Consider the following 24,394-nt stretch of genomic DNA (forward strand, 5'->3'; position numbering starts at 1 on the left):
CAGCATTTTTTTTTTTTTTTTGCCGTACCAGGGATTGAACTTGGGACCTTGTGCTTGCCAGGCAGGTGCTTATGCCACTGAGCTATATCCCCAGCCCTGGTTTTTTATTCTTGATTTGTAAATTTTTTTTATATTGCAGATAGATTGTCAGGTAGAAATCCATTGTCAGGTATGTTTCAAATATATATTTTCGGACTTACTATTTGCTTTTAAATTTGCTGTTTTGTTTCCTAAGTGAAAATTTTTTGTTAGCTGGGTATAGTAGCCTGTAATCCCAGCACTTGGGAGGCTGAGGCAGGAGGATCACTGAAAGTTGCAGGCCATCCTGGCTACATAGTGAGTTCAGTGCCAACCTAAACTACATAGTGAAACCCTGTCTCAGAAAACAGCAACAAAAATTTTACTTTTTGTTGCCCAGGCTGGCCTGGAACTCAGGGTCAAGTGATTCTTCTGTGTCAACCTCTTGAGTAGCTAACAGTACAGATGTGTGCCACTGTATCTGGCTTTGAAAGTTTTATATTTTTATGTAGTAGACTTTGGCAGTATTTTCTTTTTTACCATCTCCCATACTGATAACAGTTGGAGAAGCCTTCCCTACCCTGAGGTTATGTGAATAGGTCTTCACAGTTTTTTCTGGAACCTTCTATGGCTCCATTGTTTTATGCTTCACTGTGCCTGAGATTTCCTTGTGTTTGAGGGGAAGTGGAGCCAGCATTTTCCTAGATGGTGGGCTGTGGTCAGGGTAGCCTTGGCAGTTGGGGTGGCTCTGTAGCCAGTGGTGACAAAACTGCCTGGTACCCAAGAGGAGCTGCTGGTCCAGGTAGGGAGCCCAGCAGTGCTGAAGATGACTCCAGCCAGCAGGACTGGTGCAGGGCAGGGCTGGTTCCGGGGGCCAAGGCCTAGTCCTCGGAACAAGCACCCAGACCCTGCTAGGGCAAGTGCTGGCTTCTGCAGTGGGGATGCTGGCCCCACCATGTGTTCCTGTGGCCAGCTGTCCATGTGCTTTGCTCTCTGCAGCTGCCTGGCCCTGGAGGTGGACCGTGCTGTGACCGCCCACCATGCGGATGCTCCTCCCCATCCTCCCCATCCTTGGGCTCACTCTGGCCTGGGGCTCTGTTCGTGCTACCTTGTCAAAGTCAGATGCCAAAAAAGCTGCCTCGAAGACACTACTGGAGAAGGTAGGGTGCCTGGGGATGTGAGATGACCTCCCTGTCACCCTCGTCTTCCTCCCACTGGCTGGGGCTGTGAGCCGGACCAACAGAAAGGCTGCTGGACAAGCTGCAGTTAGTTGGCAGGTGGGTGGCAGCTGGCCTGTGGCCCGGGCAGCCCTGGCATCCAGCCGCCACTGCTCTGAGCAGCTGCCCCTGGAGCCATGTTCTGAGGGTGGCAACCTGCTCAATGGCACCCTCTTCCCCATGTGGCCCATCTCCTGTGACAGCTGCCATCTGCTACCCCTGCCTCAGCTCATGTTCCTGTGTTGTCAGTGTTATCTCCTCTAATGCAAGCTTGCAGCACGGCCCTGTGCTATCTCTCTGGGGTCCCCTGGATTGTAAACTCGAGGGAGGGGCCCAGTCCAGCCGACCTTCGATTCCACGCTGCTAGTCAGGCTGGTGTCACAGGACCCTCCCTGACTTGGGGCAGGGGACTGCACAGTGGGCATCTGTCTCTCACGGGCTCTGTGGCATGAGGTTGGGAGGAGGCCAAGTCGGGGAGGCTATGCTGGACCTTGGAATGTGCACAGAACGGCAAGTTGTAAACACGGCTGAGGACATCAGGAGCAGAGTCTGGGTAAGGAGGCAGGTTCACAGGAAGGGGTCATGGGGTTTGGCCAGTGGGGTTGCACAGGCCAGATGTGTTCTTGACAGGTGCAGCCTTTGGTGCCCAGATTCGCACTGAATGGTCTGAGTGGGCCCTGTGAGGGGTGGGTACAGAGGGCTGGAACGTAGCTCAGGAACAGAGCACTTGCTTGATACGTGCAGACTTTGGGTTCTGTCACCAGTACCAAAAAAAGACAAAAAAGAGTGGGAGTGAGCACTGACAGCAACTACTGTCTACCTATGCTGTTCTTTGGAACAGTCCCAGGGATTCTGAACACAGGAGTGGGTGCCCTTCCAGCCCACCCTTCCTGGCCAGAGGTGAGACCTAAGATTCCACCGTGCTTGGTCCTCCATCTGCCAGGTCTCCAGGCCATCCTCACCGTGTTGACCCAGAGACCAAGCTGAGGCAGAACCAAGACGTTCCATGGCACATTCCGTTCTGACACCACGTCCCATGCTGAGCAGGCATACTGATGGCTTTCTCCCTTTCCTACTGTTTCAGACACAGCTTTCAGATAAGCCCGTCCAAGATCGTGGTCTGGTGGTGACAGACCTCAAAGCTGAAGATGTGGTCCTCGAGCATCGCAGCTACTGCTCCTCGAAGGCACGGGAGAGGAACTTCGCTGGGGATGTCCTGGGCTACATCACTCCCGTGAGTCCAGCCCTCGAGGTGCAGGGGCCCTGAGGCTCCAGCAGGCTGCCCCCACCCGTGGTGCTGGCTGCCTCCTTATGTGCTGACCTCCCTGGACTGTGGCCGCTATGAGACTGCAGAGAGGTGCTGCTGCAGAGATGGCAGGGCGAAGGGTGCCAGGATTTCTCTGGACCTTGCGCCTCGTGGCTGCAGATCCCCCCTGAGTCTAGAGGACTCTCGGGCCATGTGACCATGCTCAGGGTGGCTGGCTCAGGATGAGACTTGGAGAGATGAGTGTGATCATCCCTGGTGAAGGGGCAGGGCCAGGATCCCAGGCTAAGGTGGCCGTCCCAGCGGTTCTGTAGCACTGAAGGAGAGCCCTCTGGGCAAGGGTTGATGTCTGCCCAGGCTGAGCACTATCAGCACTGGCCAGCTGGCCCGGCATGCATGTGCAGGGCAGCCAGAATGATGATGTGGTGACGAAGCAGAGATGCGCTCACGTGCTCTGTCTGCCGTCTCCCCTGCCAGTGGAACAGCCATGGATACGACATGGCCAAGGTCTTCGGGAACAAGTTCACACACATCTCACCCGTCTGGCTACAGCTGAAGAGGCGTGGCCGGGAGATGTTCGAGATCACAGGCCTCCATGATGTGGACCAAGGTGCTCACCCTCCCTTGTGTCTGCTCGTTCCTCCGCTGAAGAGTGCATGTCTGTGAGTGTGGGAGTGGGTGTGTGATGCTGGGATCACTGTTGAGAGTGTGTGACTGAGTATATTGAGTGTGATAGCAGATGTTTCTGTGGATGTGGCTGTAAGTGTGATGAATGTGGTCTACACCCTCAGCAGCACACAGCCCAGCATGGACACCATGGTGAGGGCTGCCAGGGGAGCAGGGCAGGGTGGGCTGGGTGGAGGTGCCAGCACTGGGGTCCTCTGTGGACCCATCTTGGCCCTGGGGCTCTGGGGCCTGTGTGACAGGACTTCCCTTGCATGCAGAATGTGGAACAGGCCCGAGCAGTGAAGGGCGCAGGTCCTAGCACCCCCTCCTCTCCCTTCCTTAGCGGGTTCTTCTACTCAGTCCAGGGGAGATGCTGTGCTGCCGACACATCCTGTCGGTGTGGAGGGATGGGATGGAGCCTCACATCAGTGGGCTTTGAAGTTCTGAGATGAGTGGTTTTCCTGATGCTGTGAGAACTGTGGGGAGAGGACAGTTGGTCAGGAAATGCCTGGCGCATGCTGGCTGCCCTCAGCTCAGAGAAGCAGCCCTGGGATGGCATGAGGTACAGGTGCTGTCCTGACTCAGACCATCCCTGTGCTGGCAGAGGAAGAGTAAGCTCAGAGACACTCTGTGGGCCAGGAGGAGGGGCATGGCCAGCAGAAGGGGTGGTGGAGCACTGTGCCTGGGTCAGGGGAGAGTGAGATTCTCCCTGCAGCCTCCTCTCCTCTCGGGCTGAGCTCCACTTGTGTGTTGATGCCTACTGTTCTGAAGGTTTTCCTCCCTGGATGGGCTGGATCTCCCAGCTGGGTGCCCGCTCCAGCACTTACTGTCCCCCCACACTCCACAGGTTGGATGCGAGCCGTGAAGAAGCACGCCAAGGGCCTGCACATAGGTGAGTCCCACAGATCTGAGAGCCATCGGGGGCAGCTGCAGCCACACTGAAGGTGGCACTGCCTGCTGGGATGGATGAAGCCCTGAGGCTTTCATAGGTTCCTGCGGGCCCACCCACGATGCTCAAGTGCAGGTCCCTCCTCTGACACCTCTGACTGAGGCTGGCCCCAGTGTGATGTGCACAGGCCATGGCCATCAAGGCCAGTCCTGCTATTCTTCCTGTTTCTTCCTTTACCATCTAGTAAGCACTTCCAAGCTCCCTGGGGCCAACCCTAGGCCAGACCTGACGGTGAAGCTGGCCCTGCCTAGCAGAGGGCATGTATCCCCACCGCACTGAGAGCCTGGGCAGCAGTGAGCGTGTCATCACAGGCAGAGATGGGGCTGAGATTCAGTCTACCCCCAGCTGCGCACTATCCCTGGGAGTGCAGAGTCTGGGCCAGGACTCGGGAGCAAGTGGGGCTGCTGTGGGCAGGTGGAGGGTGGAGCTGCTGTGGACAGACTGTGAGCAGCCAGGAGCCAGTGGAGCAGGGTTCTAGCCAGCGCCTTTCATCAAACCTGGTGAGCGGGAAGGCTGTCAGCAGGACTTGCTCCTTCCCTGATAGATCCCTCCCTTCCCAGCTTGCACTGATGTGGGCAACCATATTGGACTTATAGCTGTCTTGGGTGGCATCCCCGTCCATCTTTGTTCTTATTCAGCTCTGAGAACCAAGGGGACACTTTGGGGGGGCCAGTAAGCAAAGGAGGGTAATTTGGGGTTTCTCTGTCACAACCTCTGTGTGTCCATGCCCCCGCCCCTAGTGCCTCGTCTTCTGTTTGAGGATTGGACTTACGATGATTTCCGGAATGTCTTAGACAGCGAGGATGAGATAGAAGAGCTCAGCAAGACTGTGGTACAGGTGGCAAAGGTGAGACCTCTGGGTGTCTCGGCCTCTGAGTGTAGGTGGGGCTCCTCAGCACAGCTACCAGACTCTGCCTTCCTAGACAGAGCCTGCCGCTCCCTCCAGGACCCTCCCACGTCTCGCTGGGACTCTCCCAGGGCCTTACTAGCTCCTCTTGCCTGGCTTTTTTTTTTTTTTTTTTGAGAGAGGGTCTTGCTGTGCAGTTCAGGCTGGCCTTGAGCTCACTTTGTAGCCTGGGCTGGTCTCGAACTTGGAAGAATCCTCCTGCCTCACCCACCCAAGTGCTGGGATTACAGGCATGCACCACCACACGTGGCTTTGCCTGGCTTTCTTCCTGGATACCTTCTGACCAAGCCCATGTCTTCTATTTGAGGACAGTGCCAACCCAGGTCAGGCTGCCATGCACTCCGTCTTGATCCCGGAGGTTATCTGGGAGTCCCAAGAGTGGGCGACTTGTGTCTTTGGCCAGACCTCTGCTGCCCTCCTTGGAGAGGAGCATCCCTGCAGCTGCCTGCAGCTTGGCCTGCAGGGGTGGTGGAACTTGAGCAGGTGAATGCATGGGCGTGGCCCTGCTGCCCCTCCAGAGGGGTTTGGGGCTGCACAGGGTTGTGATCTTGCCAATCAGGCAGGGCAGTGGCTGAGTGTGTGTCTTTCTTCCTGTCCCTCCTGGGTCCCTGTTGCTCCTCACCTGCTGCCATTTCTTTCAGAACCAGCATTTTGATGGCTTCGTGGTGGAGGTTTGGAGCCAGCTGCTGAGCCAGAAGCACGTGTGAGTTGGGGGGAGGGGGGGCAGGTGGCTGCACGTGGCCCTTTCTGGCTCCAGAGTTGGCAGGGTCCAGAGGAGGGAGCACGGTATATTGTTAGGGGCAGAATAAACAAAAAGTGTGTTTATCATTATAGAAAGAGATTTGTTAGGGAGCTTAGAGAGTCAGAGGCAGGGGGCTCCACATGGCCGTCTGCACACTGGAAAGCCAAAGGATCCAGGAGCTGCTCAGCCCAAGATGGGAGCTGCAGAACGAGAAGGATTGAGGACGCAGCATCGGCCCAAGGTGGAAAGGTTGGATGCTCCCTGGAGAGCTGTTGGGCAAGTCTACATCAGAGCTCAGGAAATGGAGCCTGAACTGCAAAGGCAATGGCAGCAAAAGACGCACTGGCTCGAGCAGGATGGAGCTCTTGTCAGAAGTGCGCCAGCTTCCTCTGCTTCCTTTTCATTATTCTGGCTAGGCTACAAGCCTATTGCTTGGTGCTCCCCACAACTGGGGTGGGTTTTCCCCTTCAGTTTGCTGGCCTTCATACCAGTCTTCTCTGGAAACCCTCACAGACACACATAGAACTGTGCTGCCCTCATCTGCCTGGCGTTTGTTTCTAAACCCAGTCACATCGACTGACATGATTAGCAGTCAGGGAGAGCGAGTATCCAGTAGGGCTTTCTACCTGTGGTCTCTGTCTTGGGTGGGAATGGGATGCCAGCAGTGGAGACCAACTCAGAAGAGCCCTGAGTAGCCATGTCTGTGTTCCAGCCTCAAGGCCCTGGTGGGTGGTAAAGGGAATAGAGGATTCTGACCCGTAAGGATTCAGCAGGAGGAGGGTAGTCCAGATGGTGTGACCAAGGGCCAGACACAGCAGAAATCCTCACTGAGTACACAAGAGCCCGCCTGGAATGTTAACAAGAAGTCAGCCGCCAGGGGTAGTGGTGCACAACTGTAATCCCAGCATTTGTAAGGCTGAGGCAGGAGGATTATAAGTTTGAGCCCACTCAGGCAGCTTAGCAAGACTGTCAAAATTAAAAATTTTAAAAGGAGTGGGGGGGGAAAAAAAAAAAAGGAGTGGGGGCTGGGGATGTAGCTTGGTGCAAAGACATTGTTTTCAAACTGAGAAGAGGCCAGCCGGGTGCAATGAGGACCTGACGTGTGACAGCCCAACATTCTCTGGGAAAGGGCCATCCAGGCCCCAGGTGCTGCCACAGTCCCTGAGAAAAAGCCACCCAGCACCCTTGTGTCGCCTTGCTGCTTCCCTGATAGGTCCCCACACCCTGGCAAGGTGAGCAGAGGCACTGGAATGTGCCCACAGCTCCTGCAGGTCCAGGACAGCTCAGGGCTGGCCAGAGCCCTGAGCAAAGACCTCTTCCTGGTCCTGCTCAGTAGCCACCTTGCAGGCAAGATGCTATAGGGAAGGTTCTGCCATGACCATGGGTCGTGCCACCTTGATGCCCTCGGAAGAGGCTGGTACAGCCCGTGGTAATATCCTGCATGGCAGAGGCCTGCAGCCTGCTCTCTGATCCAGTGACCTCCAGAGAAACACAGGTTCCGAAGTCAGCTATTCTCCCTTTCCTTTCCTGCCTGAGGGACTTCTAGTGGTGTGTAAGGCCCAGCTTCAAGCTGGGAGGCACTGTCCTGCCTTGCCAGCCCACAGGCACCCTTGGGTTCCTCTGGCATCCTCGCCAACTTCAGTGCTGCCACTGCTGCAGGCAGAAGGCCTGCAGGGCTCAGCTCTGCCGCCAGGAGGCAGCAGCCCCACACAGATCTGTACTGCTGTATGCCAGGCTTCAGTGGGGCTGGAGACCCAGGGCAGGAATGAAAGATGTGCCAGGCTTCCCTCGGCAGGCCTAAGCCAGATAGGCCCTGATATGCCCTTGGGAGGCCTGGTAAAGAAGGTAAGTGGGGAGGACGAGGGGAGATGAGGGGGCACACCACGTATGTGAGGGCATGCCTGGGTTGTGGGGAGGCTCTTACCCACATGCACAGCTTCGCCAGGCCCTGGGCCCTCCCCTGCTGACCTTCAGGCCCCTGTGAAGGAGGGGGTCACTCACGGGAAACATTTCCAGCTCCCATCCTTCTCTCTCCTCCTGGGACGACAGCTCTATTAACTGTGGTTTGTCATAACTCATTTCCATTTCAGTGCATTAAGTGGGCAATGAGACACAGCCTCATTGTGTCTGGGCCCTAACGAGTCATTAATACCAGAGCAGGAGGCTGGGGAAGTCACAGCACCTAGCCATGGGAGGGGCTGCAGTGGGGGGTGGGGGTGGGAAGAGCCACCCAGTCCTTCGTGTCAGGAGGGGGTCGCAGGGCTACTGACCTGGTGATTCCTTGTGCATTCTATGCCTGGCAGCAGCTTCCCAGGATGAGCCCAGCCTCTTAAGGAGGTGGCTGCTCTGGTTTTTGTCTCCTGCCCCACCTGTCACCTTGTGGGCATTGAGCCTGGTTTGGAACTGCCAGGTCAGCCTGCCAAGGCCATGGTTGGCTGTGTTTCCATGACATATGGACCTGGGGAGGCAGCCTGTTAGCTCCTCTCAGTGAAGTGAGGTGTCCAGGAGCCATCCCCCCAGCTCTGCCGATTCTGCTCCAGAGCGCCATGGGACCAGGGTAGCTGTCCTGGTGCAGTGGCCAGTGGGTACTTTAGGAAGGGCTGTGTGGGCAGTCTGGGGGGCCTGCTGGTATCAGGTCCTTCCTTGGGCTCCCAAGTCCCCCAGGGCTCCCACAAGAGTCCCCTGGGGAAGGGGATGAGACCCTTCTCCCCATGAGGTCTCAGCAGTTTGAGCTGCAGGGGGTGCTCTGGTAGCAGCCAGTGGCCTCAGCTGGTCCTAGCTAGAGGCCTACCTCCATTCACTGTGCTGAGGAGGTCCAGGGTCTCCACCGACAAATACCAAAGCCTAGGGGAATCCCTGCCCAAACCCAGCAGAGTGAGGGTGCCAGCTGTGCCAGGTCACTGAGGCCTACAGGTGGCATGATAAGCTTTGGAAAAAGGCTGCAGGCCCTGAGGTATCATCCCCATCGCCACCCTACAGCCTGCTCCTGGGGAAGGCCAGGCCTGTCTGTCCTGCCAGCCCCTACTTGGACTTACCCCAGCGTGCCAGGCCCAGGGTCAGCTGAGTAGGTTCTTGTCACACAGCTGCCTGCTAGGCACAGGCCAGGGCAGGTTTGTCCAGAGGGTCTGTTGGCGAAGCTTGGAAGGGACATTGCTGCTGCCATCCTACTGGAGTGGCTCCTCATGGTCCACGCATTCAGAGTGGCTGGGGGTGGGTACAGGCCTGTCTTCATGGAAGGCTAGTTCCAGGCCATGCCCTGCGGGCTGATTATTACTGATGGTAGCTCCCAGGCACCTGGCACCCCTTGCCAAGTGACCTTGGTCCCCTTTCAGCATTTTAGTCTGGTGTGTTTTAAGGACACTTGGAGGTAGCACAAAGGCCCCAGCCTTGGGGGCGAGCAGCAAGCCTTCTGGAGGTCCCTCCCTCTCTGGTCCCCCATCTGCTGGCCCCTGTGTACCTGGTACCCAGCCCCGGGGCCCAGCCCCTCCTTCTGAAGCCTACCTGGGTAGCTGTCAGAGTACCCCGTGACATTTCACAGCCTGAGGCTGACTAGGCCACCCTTAGATCAATGTGCTGGGCCCACCTCGGGGTCTGGACCTTGGGCTCTGTGGTCATTTGGGGCTCTTTCTCTGACCACACTTGGGTACAGCATGGACATCTGCTCTGGAAATGAGTCGGGGGAAAGGCAGCAAGAAGTGTTTTGTATAGGCTCCAGGTGGGGAAAAGCCACCTCGTTCAGCCCCCTTTGTGGGCCCACACTGGTCCCCATCCTGAGGGCCACGTCTACAGTGGGCTGGGAATGCCCCATGTTCTGACTGTCCTGTGGAGGGGCTTGGTCTGCGCCATCAGACAAGAAAGCCCCAAAGTCTGATCCATTCTGTCTCCAGGCAGTGGGTTCTGGGAGCCCTGGGTTCCCTGGGCTGACCCCACCTCTTGGTTTTTGCAGGGGCCTCATCCACATGCTCACCCATGTGGCCGAAGCACTGCACCAGGCCCGACTGCTGGCCATCCTGGTCATCCCTCCCGCTGTCACCCCGGGGTAAGTGCCTTCCTGTCCCGGGGTCAGGAGCAGCCAGTGCAGGGTTCCATCAAGGGCCAGTCCCTCTCGGTGCACACCATTGACCCACGCATCTGTGTATACGCAGGCCACTGCCTTGCAGGGCGGGAGAGGAGGATGCTTCCTGCTGGCTTTGGCATTCCTTCTTGTCACCTGTCAGTGGTGGAAGGCTGTGTCCTGCAGTGCAGATGAACTTGGAGGCCATTGAGGAATTCCTCAATTTGAGAATGGGTGGCTTCTGGACTAGTTTCCCTCACTCTCAGGCCCTGGAGCTCCTGGAGACTTACTGCTTTAGGTTGAGTCTACAGCCACTGTGCCCTGCCCTGGGTTAAGCCAAGCAGGGGAGGCTTGTGGGGCTGCTGGTCGTGCCAGGCTGTGTGCCAGGTGCAGACTACCCTCCCCAGCTCTGTGAGTGGCTCTTCTGGGGTGATCTGGGCATGACTGCAGGAGATAGAGGGGCTTGCAGCTCTCAATAGCCAGGTAGGGGTACACAGGTTCTGGCACATTGGGCAGGGGTCCTAGGTCTGTGCACAGCCCACCAGTTTCCAAGAAGCAGACCTGGCTACCGTCCCTAGCCCTCAGCCAGACACTCCATCACCCCTGCAGCCTGCGGCTCATTAGTGGATGGGGTTGGACATGCCCCCCAGGGCCTAGGTGATGCATAGGCCGATTGAGTCACACAGCAAAGCACTCTGCTCAGGTAGAGCCTGCATTGTGCTCAGGCAGCTGAAATAGATGCTGGCGACTGCCTGCCCACTCCACAACCCGCCAGCAGTGCCACTAACCGCTATCTACCACAGGCCATAGGCAGGCCACCTTGGGGTGGTTCCCCAACTTGGCCTCCAGGGTACTCTGAGCCCTGTGTGACTTTCTGTCTGTGGTTCCCTGGCTTCCTGTAGACTGCCGCTGAGGGCAGCTGCAGATCAAGTTAGGCCATGGTCCAGCTGGTGGCTCCTGCTGACCCCGCTCCAGAGGTGAGCCTGGAGGCCACATGTTCCCATATATGTTTGTGCATGTGGCACCTTCATGATAGTGCAGTGGGGCTCTGTATTCCATATGTCCTTGGTTTTTGGTCAGCATTGTGCAGAGTTGTAACTCCTATGCCTTTTGCTAAGTCCTGGAGGGCACTATCACAGCTGACCCTCAGCAGCCCTCTCAGGCCTGACTCTGTCCCCACTTCTCCTCTGAGCTGACCCTCCAAGTACTGTGTGGGAAGTGGCCAGCTCTGCTCCAGTAGCCTGGCAATCCCACCCTTGCCAGGGAATGGGGCCCATATCCAGGGCTTAGGGTGCTGCAGGACTTCCCCGAAGCTTCGTCCTTCTCTTTTTTGACCTGAGACCCTCAGAACATCTGGCCTGTGCTCCCAGGGCTTGCTGGGGTGGTGAGGGTGCAGCTAGGGGACACTTCCTGAGCTGATGGCAGCCCAGATGGAGGGGAAGGCTAGGCCACAGCACCCTGAGCTGCATGGCCTCCACTGGCATTCGTGTGCCAGGTCCTGATGTCTAGAGCATGGATAGAGTAGCGCAGCCAGGGAGGCCATGTTGTCCTTGGTGGTTCAAGGATCACCTGTGGGAAGATGCAGGAGCAGCTCTCAGGGACACTCTTAGAGTCCAACGCAGGCACCTCAGAGGTGCCCTCTGAGCCAGCCCAGACCAGGCAGGAAGTGGACATGGGGAACTGAGGCTATCTCCACCTTCACTTGCAGTAACAGTGCAAAGCTGCCTTTGTGGGGTACCTGGGGGGACAGAGACTGTGCCTGCTAGGGCTCCGCTCTTGTTGCAGGGCCAGACCTCTTGCCTTCTAGGGTGGGCTGTGCCGCCCCAGGGGAGTCTTTTTATCATCCCTGCCCTTGCAACACAGGAGCCCGCCCCTACCTGAGTCCTCCAGTGCCTTCCTGTGGGGTGTAGATTGTGCTCCTCATTTACAGCAGAGGCTGGGCCAGCAGAACACACATCTGCATGTGTGTGCGTGTATGGAGGGGTGGCTTCCAGCCACCAGATGCAAATACAGCCTATCCTTTGTCACCAGCCAGGCTGCACTCAGCCGCCAAGGAGAGGGCTTGGCCCCGCACTATTCTGCTGCAGCACTTGCTATGCTGACCTTGAGCCCCACTCCCAAGGCCACCACCTCATTTCCCCTGCAGTGGATGAGACCCTGGGGGAGCAGCAGCCTCCATGAACTGGTTTAATTAGATCTCGAAGCCTGCGAGGGCAGTGGGCCTGCTGTCCAGGGTGCCATGTCAGGCCCCAGCCCCTCAGGCTTGGAGCTGACCACAGGCCCAGGGCTACCTTCCTTCCCAGATCCAGAGGCTTAGTGGTTTGGGATCCCAGAGGAGCCCAGGGCAGAACACAAGAGAGGGGCAGCTGGACCCCTGCTGCATGAAGGAGCCCTCCCAGGGTCTACTAGGTTTCTGGAGTCTGGGGCCTTGGGGTAAAGGGCCCAGTGGCTGCAGAGACTGGGTCAGACCTGCTCTGGGGTTTTGGGGGGCGGGGGTTACTTTTTTTTTTCTTTGACTTTTTTTTGAGACAGGGTCTCACTATGCAGTTCAGGCTGACCTTGAGCTCACTTTGTAGACCAGGCGGGTCTCAAACTCGCAATGATCCTCCTGCCTCAGCTTCCCGAGTGCTGGGATTGTAGGCGTGCACCACCATACCCTGCCAGACCTGCTCTCTGGAGGAAGGGTGTCCGCAGTTGGCAAGATGGGACGACTTAAGGAGGAGGACCTGAGGTGGCCAGAGCCACAGGCAGCAGCCACAGCCAGGTTGTCCATACAGGTGCTAGGGCACAGAGCCCGTCTTGGCATAGGTGGGCACAGCCAATGTGGAGAGCTTGCAGCCGTGTGGGCTGGGCGCTTGGCATTGAGAGCCACTGAGCACGCACATTCACTGCTGTGACCGTCTGGAGCCCACCCAGGACCGGGTGCTGGCTGACGTGGGCTTGACTTCTCTTTTCTTCTGTGCTCCCTTTCCTTTTCTCGGAAATGACTTTGGGACATAAGATTTTCAGCGTGAACGGTGACGTTTGTGTATTGGAAGTCACGCTGTGTCTAATGTGCTGTCAAGCATTCTTCCGTCTCTGGACTGTGCAGAGCCCGCCTTCTGTCCGGATGCCATGGGTCACAGACAGATGGCTCTGTGTCCGGGCTGTCCGTTTTGTGCGGGCCAGGAATGATGGAGAGGGATGTCAGGAGGGAAGCCCAGGTGGAGGGGACCCCAGGGACAGCCAGGCTGGGGAGAAGGCCGGGGACAGGCTGAGGGTATGCCCTCCCTCCATGGATGGCTACCACACTAGGGCTGCTCCTGACTCTGGACAGAGGCTGCCCTGGTGCCCCCGCCTCTGGAGCAGTCAGCAGTGATTGTGAGCGACCTGTGAGAATTGTCATGTGTCAGCCACTGTGCCGGGTGGTGCCATTGGTGAATCTGCAAGCACCACCATCCCTTCCTGCTTGGGGAGACGTTGTGGAGGTGTAGGGGGCACTGTGTGGTGGCCATTGGGAGCCACAAAGTGTGGGGCCAGCCTACTAGAGGCCATGAGGCGTGGGCAATGTGGTAAAGCCATGTGGCCATGAAGGACGGGCGTAATGGTGCTGTGGATGAGGCAGGGGACTGTGTGTGACAGGACATGGGGGACCCAGACCTGGATGCCCAGGAAGGCTGGGTGGGCACAGACAAGGTCAGACTGGGAGAAGTGCCACTCAGGAGCTCCAGCCAGAGTGCCAGTGGCTGCCAGGGACCCTCAGCCACACTGCCAATGAGAGTCAGCTCCTGCTGGGAACAGAGCACTGACATGACCAGCCTGGCCTGCACCTGTGAGCCCTGGGCCTGGAGAGCACGGCCAGTGGTGGAGCCTGCCGGCATTCGAGAGGCTGCACCGTGAGCAGCATCCAAGTCTGCCCCGAGGACAGCGGTGCAGACCCATCATTCCTGTCAGCACCTGCACAGCTCCTGGCCAGTTGTGCACAGCCTGACCACATGGTGTACCAGAGGAGGGCCACACCAGTGGGACCTGGCTAGGATAAATGTCACTGAGACCTGTGCCCGATTTGTCGCTGGCAGGGAGTAGTTTACCCCTTGGCACCCACAGTGTGGCTGTCCCTGGGCCTGGTGGAGGGCAGGTCTGGGTGGATGGAGGGGCTCCGGATGGACAGGAGAGTCTGGCTATCCATCAGCACTGGGCCCTTCCTGCAGCTGTGTCCCGCCAGGCCCCTTCCCTGGTGGCTGCTCATAGGTGCTGGCTGGGACTCCTACAGGGTCCAGCCCGTTCGTGGAGGCCTGCTATTTGTCTTTCTCGTCCCCTTGCTGAAGTCAAAGAAAGGCCTCAGTGCCTTGCCCAGCGGGGCAGACTGGGCTTAGTGTTGGTGGCCCAGGGCTCTGCTTTGCTGGGGACACGTCTGGAGTGAGGGTCTGTCTCTTTGGTGGTTGCACACTGGTGCGTGGCACTGACCTTGCCCCCAGCGTGGATGTGTCCCCAAGGCTGTTCCTCCTTTGTACCTGTTGTGCTCTGCTGGGGTATGGCCTCAGAGGCTCAGGTGTTACTGTGTGAACCTGGGTACTGAGCTCCTGGTTCCGCAAATGTCCTGGAATGCAGTCTGTAACCACAGGAGGCAGTTAGGGGAGTTTTTATTGGAAATAAGAATAGCTCGTGGCCGAGCATGCAGGCTCACGCCTGTAATCTCAGCACTTGGGAGGCCGAGGCAGGAGGATCCTTTTGAGTTTGAGACTAGCCTGGTCTACAAAGTCAGCTCAAGGCCAGCCTGAACTACATAGCGAGACCCTATCTCAAAAAGACAAAAAAAAAAGAATAGCTCATGAATTTCAGGAGGGCTCCCAAGGGAGTGGCCACATGGCCCCTCCATCCAGAGCTACTGTAATTATAGACAAGCAGAGCACAGGAATTGCTCAGTTGTTTAGTAGCCACCTGTCAGAGTGGCTCTGTGGATTCAAAACGACCAGTTGGAACTCTGGCTCCCAAACACAGTTCTTCAACATGTGGGGTTTAAAGGAAATGGGTTTTAGAAAACCTGGTTATTTTGCATTTTAAGTTCCTCAGAACTCAGGAGCTTAGTGGAGAATGGCTGCATCCCCAGTGACCTGTGAAAGTTCGTCGTGGGTCCCCAGTCCACACTCACTCCGTTCTTGTCTCAGCTCCTGTCATTGTAGCTGGTCACCCAATTCTCAGGCCCTTCCCATAGCTCCCTCACTTGTAGTCTGACTAAGCAAACCATTTCTACATTCTCCGCCTTGAAGAAGTACCCTCACTGCTGTTAGGGGAGCCAGGAGAAGGCCATATCTGGCTGCTTCGAGTTGAGAGGGGCAGATGCAGGGGAGATGGCTGTCTGGGATTTGGGGGCCTTGCCCTGTCCTCACTGTGGTCTGCTTTGTATCCAAGCCATGGTGCCCAGTTGACAGGAGGTGTCCTGAGGAGGATCGAGGCCACTGCTTCCCTCCCTGTGCTCACCGCCCTGAACCATGGCCTTTAGGGGACAGTGAAAGGGACAGGAGCCCCTCTGGATGTGGTGCCCCCGTTGGCCATCACTGGGTGTGTTCAAGGGGTAACCAGTCCGCAGCAGTGAGGCCTGTAAACCTTCAAGGGTACGCACGCGAGGGGCAGTGCCAGTGAGAGGCACGCTAGGCCCCTGGGCCAGGTGGGCCGCGTTCCTGCCCTTCCAGTGTGCAGCTGGTGTGGCCTTGGCTGTCCTCAGCCTCTCTGTCACACTGGTCCCCTGGAGCTGTCTCCCTCGCTGCGTGGGCAGGCAAGGTGTTGGGGACCACATGCCCCTGGGAGCTCCATGTGCAAGAGACATGAGATAGGACTGGAGGAGCCAGCCAACCCAAGAGAGCATCCCACAGGGGCAGGTTTTCCCCAGGGTCCCCGTTCCAGTCTCTGATCTCCCTTCTGTGCGGCTGCCAGGGGCCTCGTCGAGCCAGCCACTGATGCCCATTCTGGCGCACAGAGAATTCTGTCTGAGGTCAGCTTTGGGTCCCTAGGGTGCTGGCAGCTGAGTCTTGGTCTGCATGGGCACACTGAGCAGCCTGACGCTCCCCACCCAGGGAAGGGGGTTTCTGTCCCCTCCCACAGCGCCACAGGGGAGGTAGAGAGTCTGGCAGGGGCGCTGTGGGTGGGGCATCTGCGAAGATGGGGCAGATAGGTACTGGTGACACAGGCCTGGGCAAGGTGCTGTGCTTCTTGGTATCTGTGGGCAGGAGGTGCCTCCTTGAGAGCCCACCGTCCTGGAACTTGGCTGAGTCATAGGGTTCACTGTGAGACCCACCTCTGCCCTGCAGAGCCTCAGGGGAGCAGAGCTGAGTCTTAGGGGTCACTGTTAGACCCACCCCTGCCCACAGAGCCTTCCCAAGGCAGGGAAAACAGGTTGCTCTGCTTGGCCTCAGCCCCACCCTGGGTTCTGAGCGTGGCCCCAGACAAACAGAAGGTGCCATCTCCAGTCACAGTGACGCGGGACCCCTGGAGGCAGTAGGCCAGTGTGTCCTGACCCCAGCCGCACATCTCATCACAGGACCGACCAGCTGGGAATGTTCACACACAAGGAGTTTGAGCAGCTGGCCCCGGTGCTGGATGGCTTCAGCCTCATGACCTATGACTACTCCACATCGCAGCAGTGAGTACGTGGGTGCCTCAGGGAAAGGGCTCTCCGCAAGCTGCAGCCTGCACTGTGGCCTCTGGCCAGATAGCCCTGCCCAGGGCTCTGTGGCTGCCTGCACAGGGAGCTGCTGGTGGCCCCCTGCCTGGCCTGTGCCTAAGAGTGGGGGTCATGTAGGAGCCCTTCTGGTGGGGGCCCTGCACTGCTAGGGGCCACACACTCACCTCATTGTCACCCCATCAGGCCGGGGCCACCTTGCTGCCAAGGAGCATGGGAAGCAGATGCAGCAGGCATCTGACAGGAAGGGCAGAAGGCCATGTGTCTACCGAGCCTTTCGTACCCATGTCTCAGACATCTGCCTGCCAGTGTGCAGTGGGGAGGCTGCACACAAGTGCCCAGTAGAAGACATTCCGAGCGATCAACTCCCAGTTCTTCCCAGGCCATGAGAAGTGCCAGCCATAGCACAGAAGGAACATGCCCCAGGTGGCGGGCCCATGGAACTGACCTGCCTGTTGCTGAAACCCATTGTCCTGTCATCCCTGCAGGCCTGGCCCCAACGCACCACTCTCGTGGGTTCGAGCTTGTGTCCAGGTGCTGGACCCCAAGTCCAGGTGGCGGAGCAAGATTCTTCTGGGGCTGAACTTCTATGGCATGGACTATGCGGCCTCCAAGGATGCCCGTGAGCCCGTCATTGGGGCCAGGTGAGCCGAGGACCCTCTTGTCATGCTTCAGTGTCAGCATCCTTGCTGCTGGGCTGGTGAGGGCAGAGGTCCTGGGTTCCTGGGGTCATGGGCTCGGTGGAGGTGCGTGGCCTGGGGAGGCAGCCTCGGTCCTGTGTCAGTGCCACCCTACCTCAGCCCCAGCGCAAGGCACCACACTCCCCACAGTGTGGCATCCCCAAGCAGGGATGCTGAGTAGGTCTAGAAGTGTGCTGAAAGCTGGACACGTGCAGTTGCTGGGCTCATGTGTGGCCAGCTGGCATCAAGCACTGGCCACCTGTGGCTATACCTGGCTAGGACCTGTTCCTCCTGCAGGTCATGTCCTCTTGAGGGACTCCTGCACCATCCTTCACTGTGCGGTTCTTCTCCTGTGACTATGCCTGGCTGTGTTCTCCTGTGCCAGAGACCATGGTTTTCCCTGTTCTCTTCGTGCACCCACTGCCTGCCTGTCACCCCGCCTCTGCCGGGCTCAGGACTGGTCACTGGAGCGTAGTTCCATGAGGATATGATCAGGATACCCTGAGCCTAATCTGCATGCTCATGCTTTTTACTGGAGCAGAGGGCTGTGGGAGATTCTGTAGCCCTCTCCGCCCCACGCTCCCAGTGCCTCAGCTCCCGGAACTCTGTGCGCTCTCAGGTTTTCGGTCTCGCCGTGGCTGTCCTTTTGGCAGCTCGCTTTCTCCTGCCCGGTCCGTTTTGCCACAGTCTGCCCAGTGCTCTTCCATCACACAGGCTGCACATCTCATGGCTCGAGTTCTGTTGTGGGTTTTGTTTTACATCTTCCACGTCTCTACTGAACCCTTGCACTCGTAGGACTCCATTACTTCCTGTCCATATCTGCCAATCCTGAGCCTGGATCCACTCTGGTCAGCCCTGTGGTTGGCTATTCTCCTGGGCTGTGGGCCGGTGCTATAGGACCCCAGGCCATATTGCATGGGTTTTACCAGGGGCACTGGGTAAAACCAGGTTTGCTGGTTACATTCCAGCAAACCCTTCATCCATGTTCTGGGTGCAGTGAAGTCCCCTGGAAGTGCACGAGCGACCACTTTCCTGGTGGTCTCCTCCTGGAGAGTGGGGTGCAGAGACTGAGATGGGCTGCCGCTGCCTTGGGAGTCCCTGTGGGTTGCCTGGGCAGGGGAGCAGAGGCTGCACTGTCTGCCTTGTGCTGAAGGCCAGTGCTCTGGATAGGGGCAGAGCCAACCTGGCACTTGGCCGGACCTGTGGTTCTGGAGGAGAGCAGTTGGTGGTCGAAAGGGGAGTTGGGGTACACCTCTCCCCTGATTGTGATTCTCCAGCTCTAAGGGTACTAACCAGGGCTGCCCCTCACTAAGGCGCCCCTCCACGAGGGATGTCTGTGCTCCCAGCCATGGTGGGGAGTGGTGGTCCCACTCCTCTCCATGTCCCCGTGGCTGGTCCTGGAGTCTGGGCTGACCATCCTCTCCTGGACGCTGGCTTGGGGCTCAGCTGTGCAGACAAGGCAGGCCAGGCCTGGCTGAGAAGGGTGTAACATGGGAACCTGAGCCCTTGGTGGGTAGGAGGCCATCCTGGGGCTGCATGGTGAGCTTGGAGATGTGGGGCACCAGGAGGGCCCCTTGGGAAGCTGGTGCTGCGGTGGGACATGGGTCCTCCCTGGGTATTAGCTGCCCCATCCCTGCTGCAGGATTGAGATCCTCAGTACCTGGCCTCCCAGCCCCCATCGGTCCACCCTACCCACCACTGCCCAGTGCGGTGGGTACAGTGCCCCTTCTGCAGCCATCCTCATACTCGGACTCCTGGGAAGGCTCTGAAAGCTTTCTGGCATTCTTTGTGACCCCTGGCTCGGGAGCACTGGCTGGGGTAGCCTATAGCACTGGGGCTCCCCACACAGGCCCTGGCATCCCAAGAAGCCTGGCCAGGAGGAACAGGAAGCTACTTCCCTGGCTGCAGAGGGAGGTCTGCCAGTCCCAGGCTGGGCTCCATGAGGGAGCTGAGGTGCTGGCCTGGGGCTGCTGTGCGTCTCTACCTCTCCACCAGCTGGAATTCTTGCTTTGGCATCCTGGAGTCAGAGGCGGAGCTGTCGCACGGCCAGTTCCTCTGGAGCCCTCCCCTTGCCTTGCAGATGTGTCTTCTCCTGTGTCTTTGTGGGTCTTCCTGTGTCTCAGTCTCCTTCAGCTCTTTATGTTTTGGTGCTAGAGATTGAACCTAGGGCCTTGGTGTGCTGAGGCCGTGCTGCTCCCTGACTTCTTAGGAGGACAGTCCCTGGCCTCATTCCAACTTGGTCACCTTTGGTTTTTTTTTCTTTTTGTTTTTTTTTTCCAGTACAAGGAATCGAACTCGACCTTGCGCTTGCCAGGCAAGTGCTGTGCTGCTGAACTAAATCCCCAGCCCCAACTTGGTCACCTTTCTAGAGATTGCTTTGCCAAGTATGGCTGCATCCCAGAGTACTAGGGATTAGGCCTCTCACATACAAGTTTGGGGACACCCTGGAGGTGGACAGGATGGTGCAGAGGGATGGCAGCAGGAGTGGAGGATGGTTGCCTGCATCACTGCTACCTAAGCTGCAAACACAAGCACCCAGCCCGTCAGATCCCAAAAACATCAGTGGCCTGCAGATGGCAGAGCCCCACCCTCAGTTGTTCTGCAAGGGCCTGAGGGCCTAGGCATAGGGAGCCAGCACAAGCCTGTGCTCACATGTGTGTCCCTGTGCACACAGCCATGCAGACACTGCCCTCGGGCCTCCTGGCCTTGCTGGAGTTGGAATTCTGAGTTCGCCCAGCGGGGACAGGAAGTGCTACTCCTCCTGGCCAGCTTCTTCCCTGCCTGAGACACCCTTTGCCCAGGCTCCTGGGCACAGGGGAGTGATGTGGGCACTGGACAAGCCTGCTCGGCTTAGCCTTCCTGGGTCGGGGCAGCATCGTGGACGCCCACTCTGCGGGGCTCCTCCTGTGAGAACTGAGACCGCATGTCCATCCTCAGGCCCCAGTGGCCCTCCCCTGTCCTGGTGACATCCAGCCCCATCCCGTGGAGCAGCCACCCATGCCCTCCCCTCTGGCCCCTGTGGTCTTGCCCCAGCTGGTCGTGCCCCTTCAGAGGCACAAGGCTGGATGGGCCTCCTGTCTGAGGTTCCCTGTGGACCTCCTGAAGCTGGAGCCTGTTGTCCCCTGCTTGTTCTGGAGGCTCCTCTTTTCTCATACCAGAGCCTGCTTCTTTCAGCCCAGGTAACCAAGTGGCCTAGCCAGGTGTGGTGGTGCACGCCTATAATCCCAGCACTCTGATGGTTGAGGCAGGGAAATTGCCAGGAGTTTAAGGCCAGTCCGAGCTACAAGGCGAGTTCAAAGCCAACCTGAGCTACACAGTGAGACCGTGTCTCAAACAAAAAACTCAAAATGGCCTATGTCAGCTCTTTCCTAAGTTCTTAACTTCGCCTTCTGCTGTGGGCCCCAGGTTCCTGTCACTTTAGTCCCTGTGCCCCAAATAGAACAGGGAGCCACTCCCACCCACCTTGCAACCCCAGTCCCACCGTCGTGCACCTGCAGGCTCCTAGCCCTCTGTCCCAAGGAGTAGGAGAGGGTGTGTTGGGTTCAGTTGGCACACTGCTGCTGGATCCCATGCCTCAGACAACCCAAGTGGGGCTGTAGCAGTGGTAACGAACCTATGGCACACATGCCACAGTGGGCTGTTGGCACTGTTGAAAGCTCCAAAAGGCTCGCCATTACTAGGCCCCAGTGAGCTCTGCACAGTCACCACCCTCCTTGTCCCTGGGCCCCATGCTTACTGGCAGCCCAGGCCTCAGTAACCAGCCTATTGGAGCTGCAGTGCCTCCTTGCACAGCTGCCCACCAGCCCGAGGTGGGGGCTGGCTGGCTGGAGCCTGTGACGCAGCAGGCTGCTGGGTGCTGTTGCCTGGAGGCCTTGCTTGGTGTTGTGGGTGGGCACTGAGCCCACACTGTCCTCGGCCTGGCCTTAGCACCACCAGACCTGCGCCTGCCGGGCACTCGGCCTTCCTTCCAGGCTAGGTGACTGCAGGACAGGGAGCCCGCTCAGGCAGGGCCTCTGCTAGCCCCTGTGGGTTTCTGTCAACCTGCTTTACCCAAAATCTGATCTCTCCAGGCCCAGGGGCTCAGGGCACCTGGAGTCATGGGTCATGGCCTCTCACCGTGGGACCAAATCCCTTTGTAAGAGACACATTCTGTGCCATCAGAAGGGGTGGAGGAGACGTGACTCAGCAGAATGTGGCCCTTGTGCGCGCACCTAGGCATCATGGCTGATGGCTGATGACGTGTTGGCTGATGGCCGCTCCCAGGCAAGTGAGGCCCAGATGTGGGCACAGGAGCCTCATGCACTCAGGGCTCCTTTTGGCCCTTTTGGAGCAAAATTGTCACCAGAATGGCTCACCATCCCATCAGCCCCCAGCTCTGGGCCGTGGGCCCTCTGAGGCAGTGGGGGACAGCTGCACCACCATGTGCACGGCCATCCACACCACCAGGCTCTCTTGGGCCAACTGCTCTGTGGGCCTCTGCCAGCCCAGCTGGCCGTCTGCCTGGGGTGAAGATGGTCTGCAGAGTGGTACCTGCTCAGGATGGCTAGGGGACTCCTGGGGGAGCCCTGGTGGCCTCATCATGCCCTGTCTTTGGAGAGCAGCCTGGACAGTAGACACCCAGAAAAGGACTAGTCCAGCTCAACAGTAGCCAAGTTACTGCCAGCAAGTAGGCCCAGGTGCTAATCAGGCTCCCCACGCTGAAGGGCGTTCCTGTTCCCCTGGTAGAACAAGCTGCCCCACAATGCCCACTGGCACTACCTGGCCTCAGCCAGGCACAGGTGAGAGGCAGAGGCAGTAGGAAGAGCTGAGTTTGGCCTGGCCTATGTGGCCTGTATTGTCCCTCTAGGAGCCTGGCCCTTGGTGGCAACTGAGCTCCTTGGGTCTTACAGGGCTTGGCTTCTGACACTTGGGGCTCGGTATTCCAGGGCAGATGACAGAGATCTGGGTGGCTGCCCCGATACCCTCCCAAGTGCCCAGGCCTTAGGGGCATCTGTCATGCAGCTGCATCCTCAGGCTGTGCCTGGCCTCTCTCTGGCCCTCACTTTTCTAACCCTGGTTCCAGGGCCTACTTGGGGAGCACCAAAGTCCCCTCTGCCACCTCCTGCCTCCTAGCTCCCTCAACAGCCACTTAGTAGACTTCTAACGGAGTGTGACCTGATGATTTGAGGGCATCCAAGCAGGTGGACAGTCAGGGCTGGGCTTGTGCTTCCTTGGAGAGAAGATTGCAAATCCCTGATGTTTCACAGGGCCAGGCCTGGAGGGGCTTCCCAAAGGGACCAGTGAGAACTGGAAAGGCCTGGTCCTCAGAGCAGAAGTGCCCAGAGGCATGGTGCAAGGCAGCGCCAGCTGGCTTGAGTGCATTGGCCCTCAGGATGCTCCCAGGGGCTTGGAGGAGGTGCCCTTTGGGGGACAGGTCTCACACTGCTCCTTCTGGTGCCACCCTCTATGCAGGCAGCAGGCCCCAGGGCCACAGGCACCTGGTAGAAGTCCTGCGGGCTCTATTCCTGCCATCTCCACTGTGGAGGGCTGAAGCCTGCCGAGTTGCTCCAGCTCACGCCCACCTCTGAGCCAGGTTGCCTCAAGGGACTGGGCACAGTAACAGCTGCCCCTGCCCCAGGACAGTGGCCTTCACCCAGCTCAGGATGCAGCCTCAGGTGGCTGGGCAGCTCAGGTCAGGAGGTGCACATGTGCCACCCATCCCTAGATACCTGTGCCATGCCACCCAAGTGCTGGCCTTCAGGATGGCCTCTGGTCCTGTCCTTGGGACTCAGCAGCAGCTGTAGAGAAGTAAGGAGCTGCTGGAACCATGTGCCTATGGTGCCATGGCCCCTCGTGGGCCATCTGCCCTGGTCTCCAGTGTATCATGCCTGGGTCTCCCACGCTTCTCACACCCCAGGCCTAACCTCACCCTCTGGTCAGGTGGAGGGTGTGGTCCCTGAACTCTGGGCTCCTGGTACCCAGCAAGGAACTGCTGGGCTCTGGGTATGGTGCCGACCCCAAATCCAGGGGCCTGGAGACTGCTGCCCCTGCCTGCTGTCTCCTTACCCTGTCCTGCAACTGGGCTCTAGGCAGCTTAGGACACCCATCAGTTCTGCAGAGCAGGTGGCAGGTACTTTGATGACTGAGGAGCCCTTGGGGAGCCTGGTGCCCCAGGGCCTGGGTGTCGTCCCCCACTGCCTGTCTTTTACCACAGGGCAGTAGCTCCTCAACCTGCGGCCCCTATGGCCTCCCCACTTGTGAGACTGCCACATGGGCCAGGTAAGGGTGGCTGTGGGGTGCAGCTGGCTCCCCACCCACACCTTGGCCTCCCCAGGTACATCCAGATGCTGAAGGACCACAGGCCCCGCATGGCGTGGGATGGCCAAGCTGCGGAGCACTTCTTCGAGTACAAGAAGTGAGTGGAGTATGCACCACCAGGATGTGGAGGGGGCCCTGGGGTTTGGGTTGGGCCCATACCCAGGCCCTAGCTGGTGGGCGGGAAGCACCAAAATCAGAAGGTGGACAGTCCCTCTTGTACCGCAGGAGCCGCGGCGGGAGGCACCTGGTCTTCTACCCGACTCTCAAGGTAGTACCCTGCGCGGTGGTGGGGAGGGTTTGGGTCGGAAGCACCAGCCCTGCCCCCTAGTGATCCTGGCCCATGTGTGGGAGTCTACAGCTGCCCATGGACTTCAGTCAGTGCCCAGGGCAGAAGGGGCAGTTCCTGGGACGTGGTGGGGCGAGGAGCAGCCGGGCAGGCACCCATGTGTCTGTTGGTGCCCACAGTCCCTACAGGTGCGGCTGGAGCTGGCTAAGGAGCTGGGCGTCGGGGTCTCTATCTGGGAGCTGGGCCAAGGTCTGGATTACTTCTACGACCTCCTCTAGGCTGGGCCCCCAAGTGGATGTGGACTGTTGGCAGCTATGGAACAGCCGACTGTGTGAAATACAGGCCTTGTGTGTGCTGTGATGTCTTCTGTGGTCCTGGGGAGCCATGCTCATGCAGGGGTGCTGTCCCTGCCACTGGCCAGGGGGACAGCCTGGCTCAGACCCCTCACATGGTTTAGTGCTTGGGCTTGTCCACCCCTTGGCTGCAGGAGCCACCTCATGCTGACACCCCCCAGGGCTTGGACCCCACCCAGCTCTGCTCAGTGGCCAGTGTAGATGTGGGGAGGGCCGTGGAAGACCCACGGGCCGCAACTGGGATGGGCGTCCTAAGCAGGATCTGGTTAGCCCCAGGCACTGTGCCCACCCCACCTTGGCATA

General features: G+C 58.5%; 1 protein-coding gene across 8 annotated transcripts in view; it reads left to right on the forward strand.

Moving 5' to 3' along the window:
• Chid1 (chitinase domain containing 1) overlaps positions 1-24,098 on the forward strand; it is a 29,597-nt gene extending 5,499 nt beyond the window's left edge. For 7 of the 8 annotated variants that reach the window (XM_013502940.1, XM_013502942.1, XM_013502947.1 and 4 more), the window contains 13 exons: positions 1,018-1,178; positions 2,320-2,469; positions 2,977-3,109; positions 4,013-4,057; positions 4,855-4,961; positions 5,334-5,504; positions 5,663-5,724; positions 9,710-9,802; positions 16,335-16,436; positions 16,964-17,119; positions 23,469-23,549; positions 23,678-23,720; positions 23,918-24,098. In XM_013502940.1, the coding sequence (XP_013358394.1) occupies positions 1,059-1,178; positions 2,320-2,469; positions 2,977-3,109; positions 4,013-4,057; positions 4,855-4,961; positions 5,334-5,504; positions 5,663-5,724; positions 9,710-9,802; positions 16,335-16,436; positions 16,964-17,119; positions 23,469-23,549; positions 23,678-23,720; positions 23,918-24,016 (1,362 nt within the window). In that variant the 5' untranslated portion in view covers positions 1,018-1,058 and the 3' untranslated portion in view covers positions 24,017-24,098. The remainder of the gene's footprint in view (positions 1-1,017; positions 1,179-2,319; positions 2,470-2,976; positions 3,110-4,012; positions 4,058-4,854; positions 4,962-5,333; positions 5,505-5,662; positions 5,725-9,709; positions 9,803-16,334; positions 16,437-16,963; positions 17,120-23,468; positions 23,550-23,677; positions 23,721-23,917) is intronic. The other variant, XM_005401799.2, reaches the window with a different exon arrangement.
• The last annotated feature ends 296 nt before the right edge of the window (positions 24,099-24,394 follow it).

Source organism: Chinchilla lanigera, unplaced genomic scaffold (genome assembly GCF_000276665.1).
Source record: "Chinchilla lanigera isolate Chin_1 unplaced genomic scaffold, ChiLan1.0 scaffold00075, whole genome shotgun sequence".
NCBI lineage: Eukaryota > Metazoa > Chordata > Mammalia > Rodentia > Chinchillidae > Chinchilla > Chinchilla lanigera.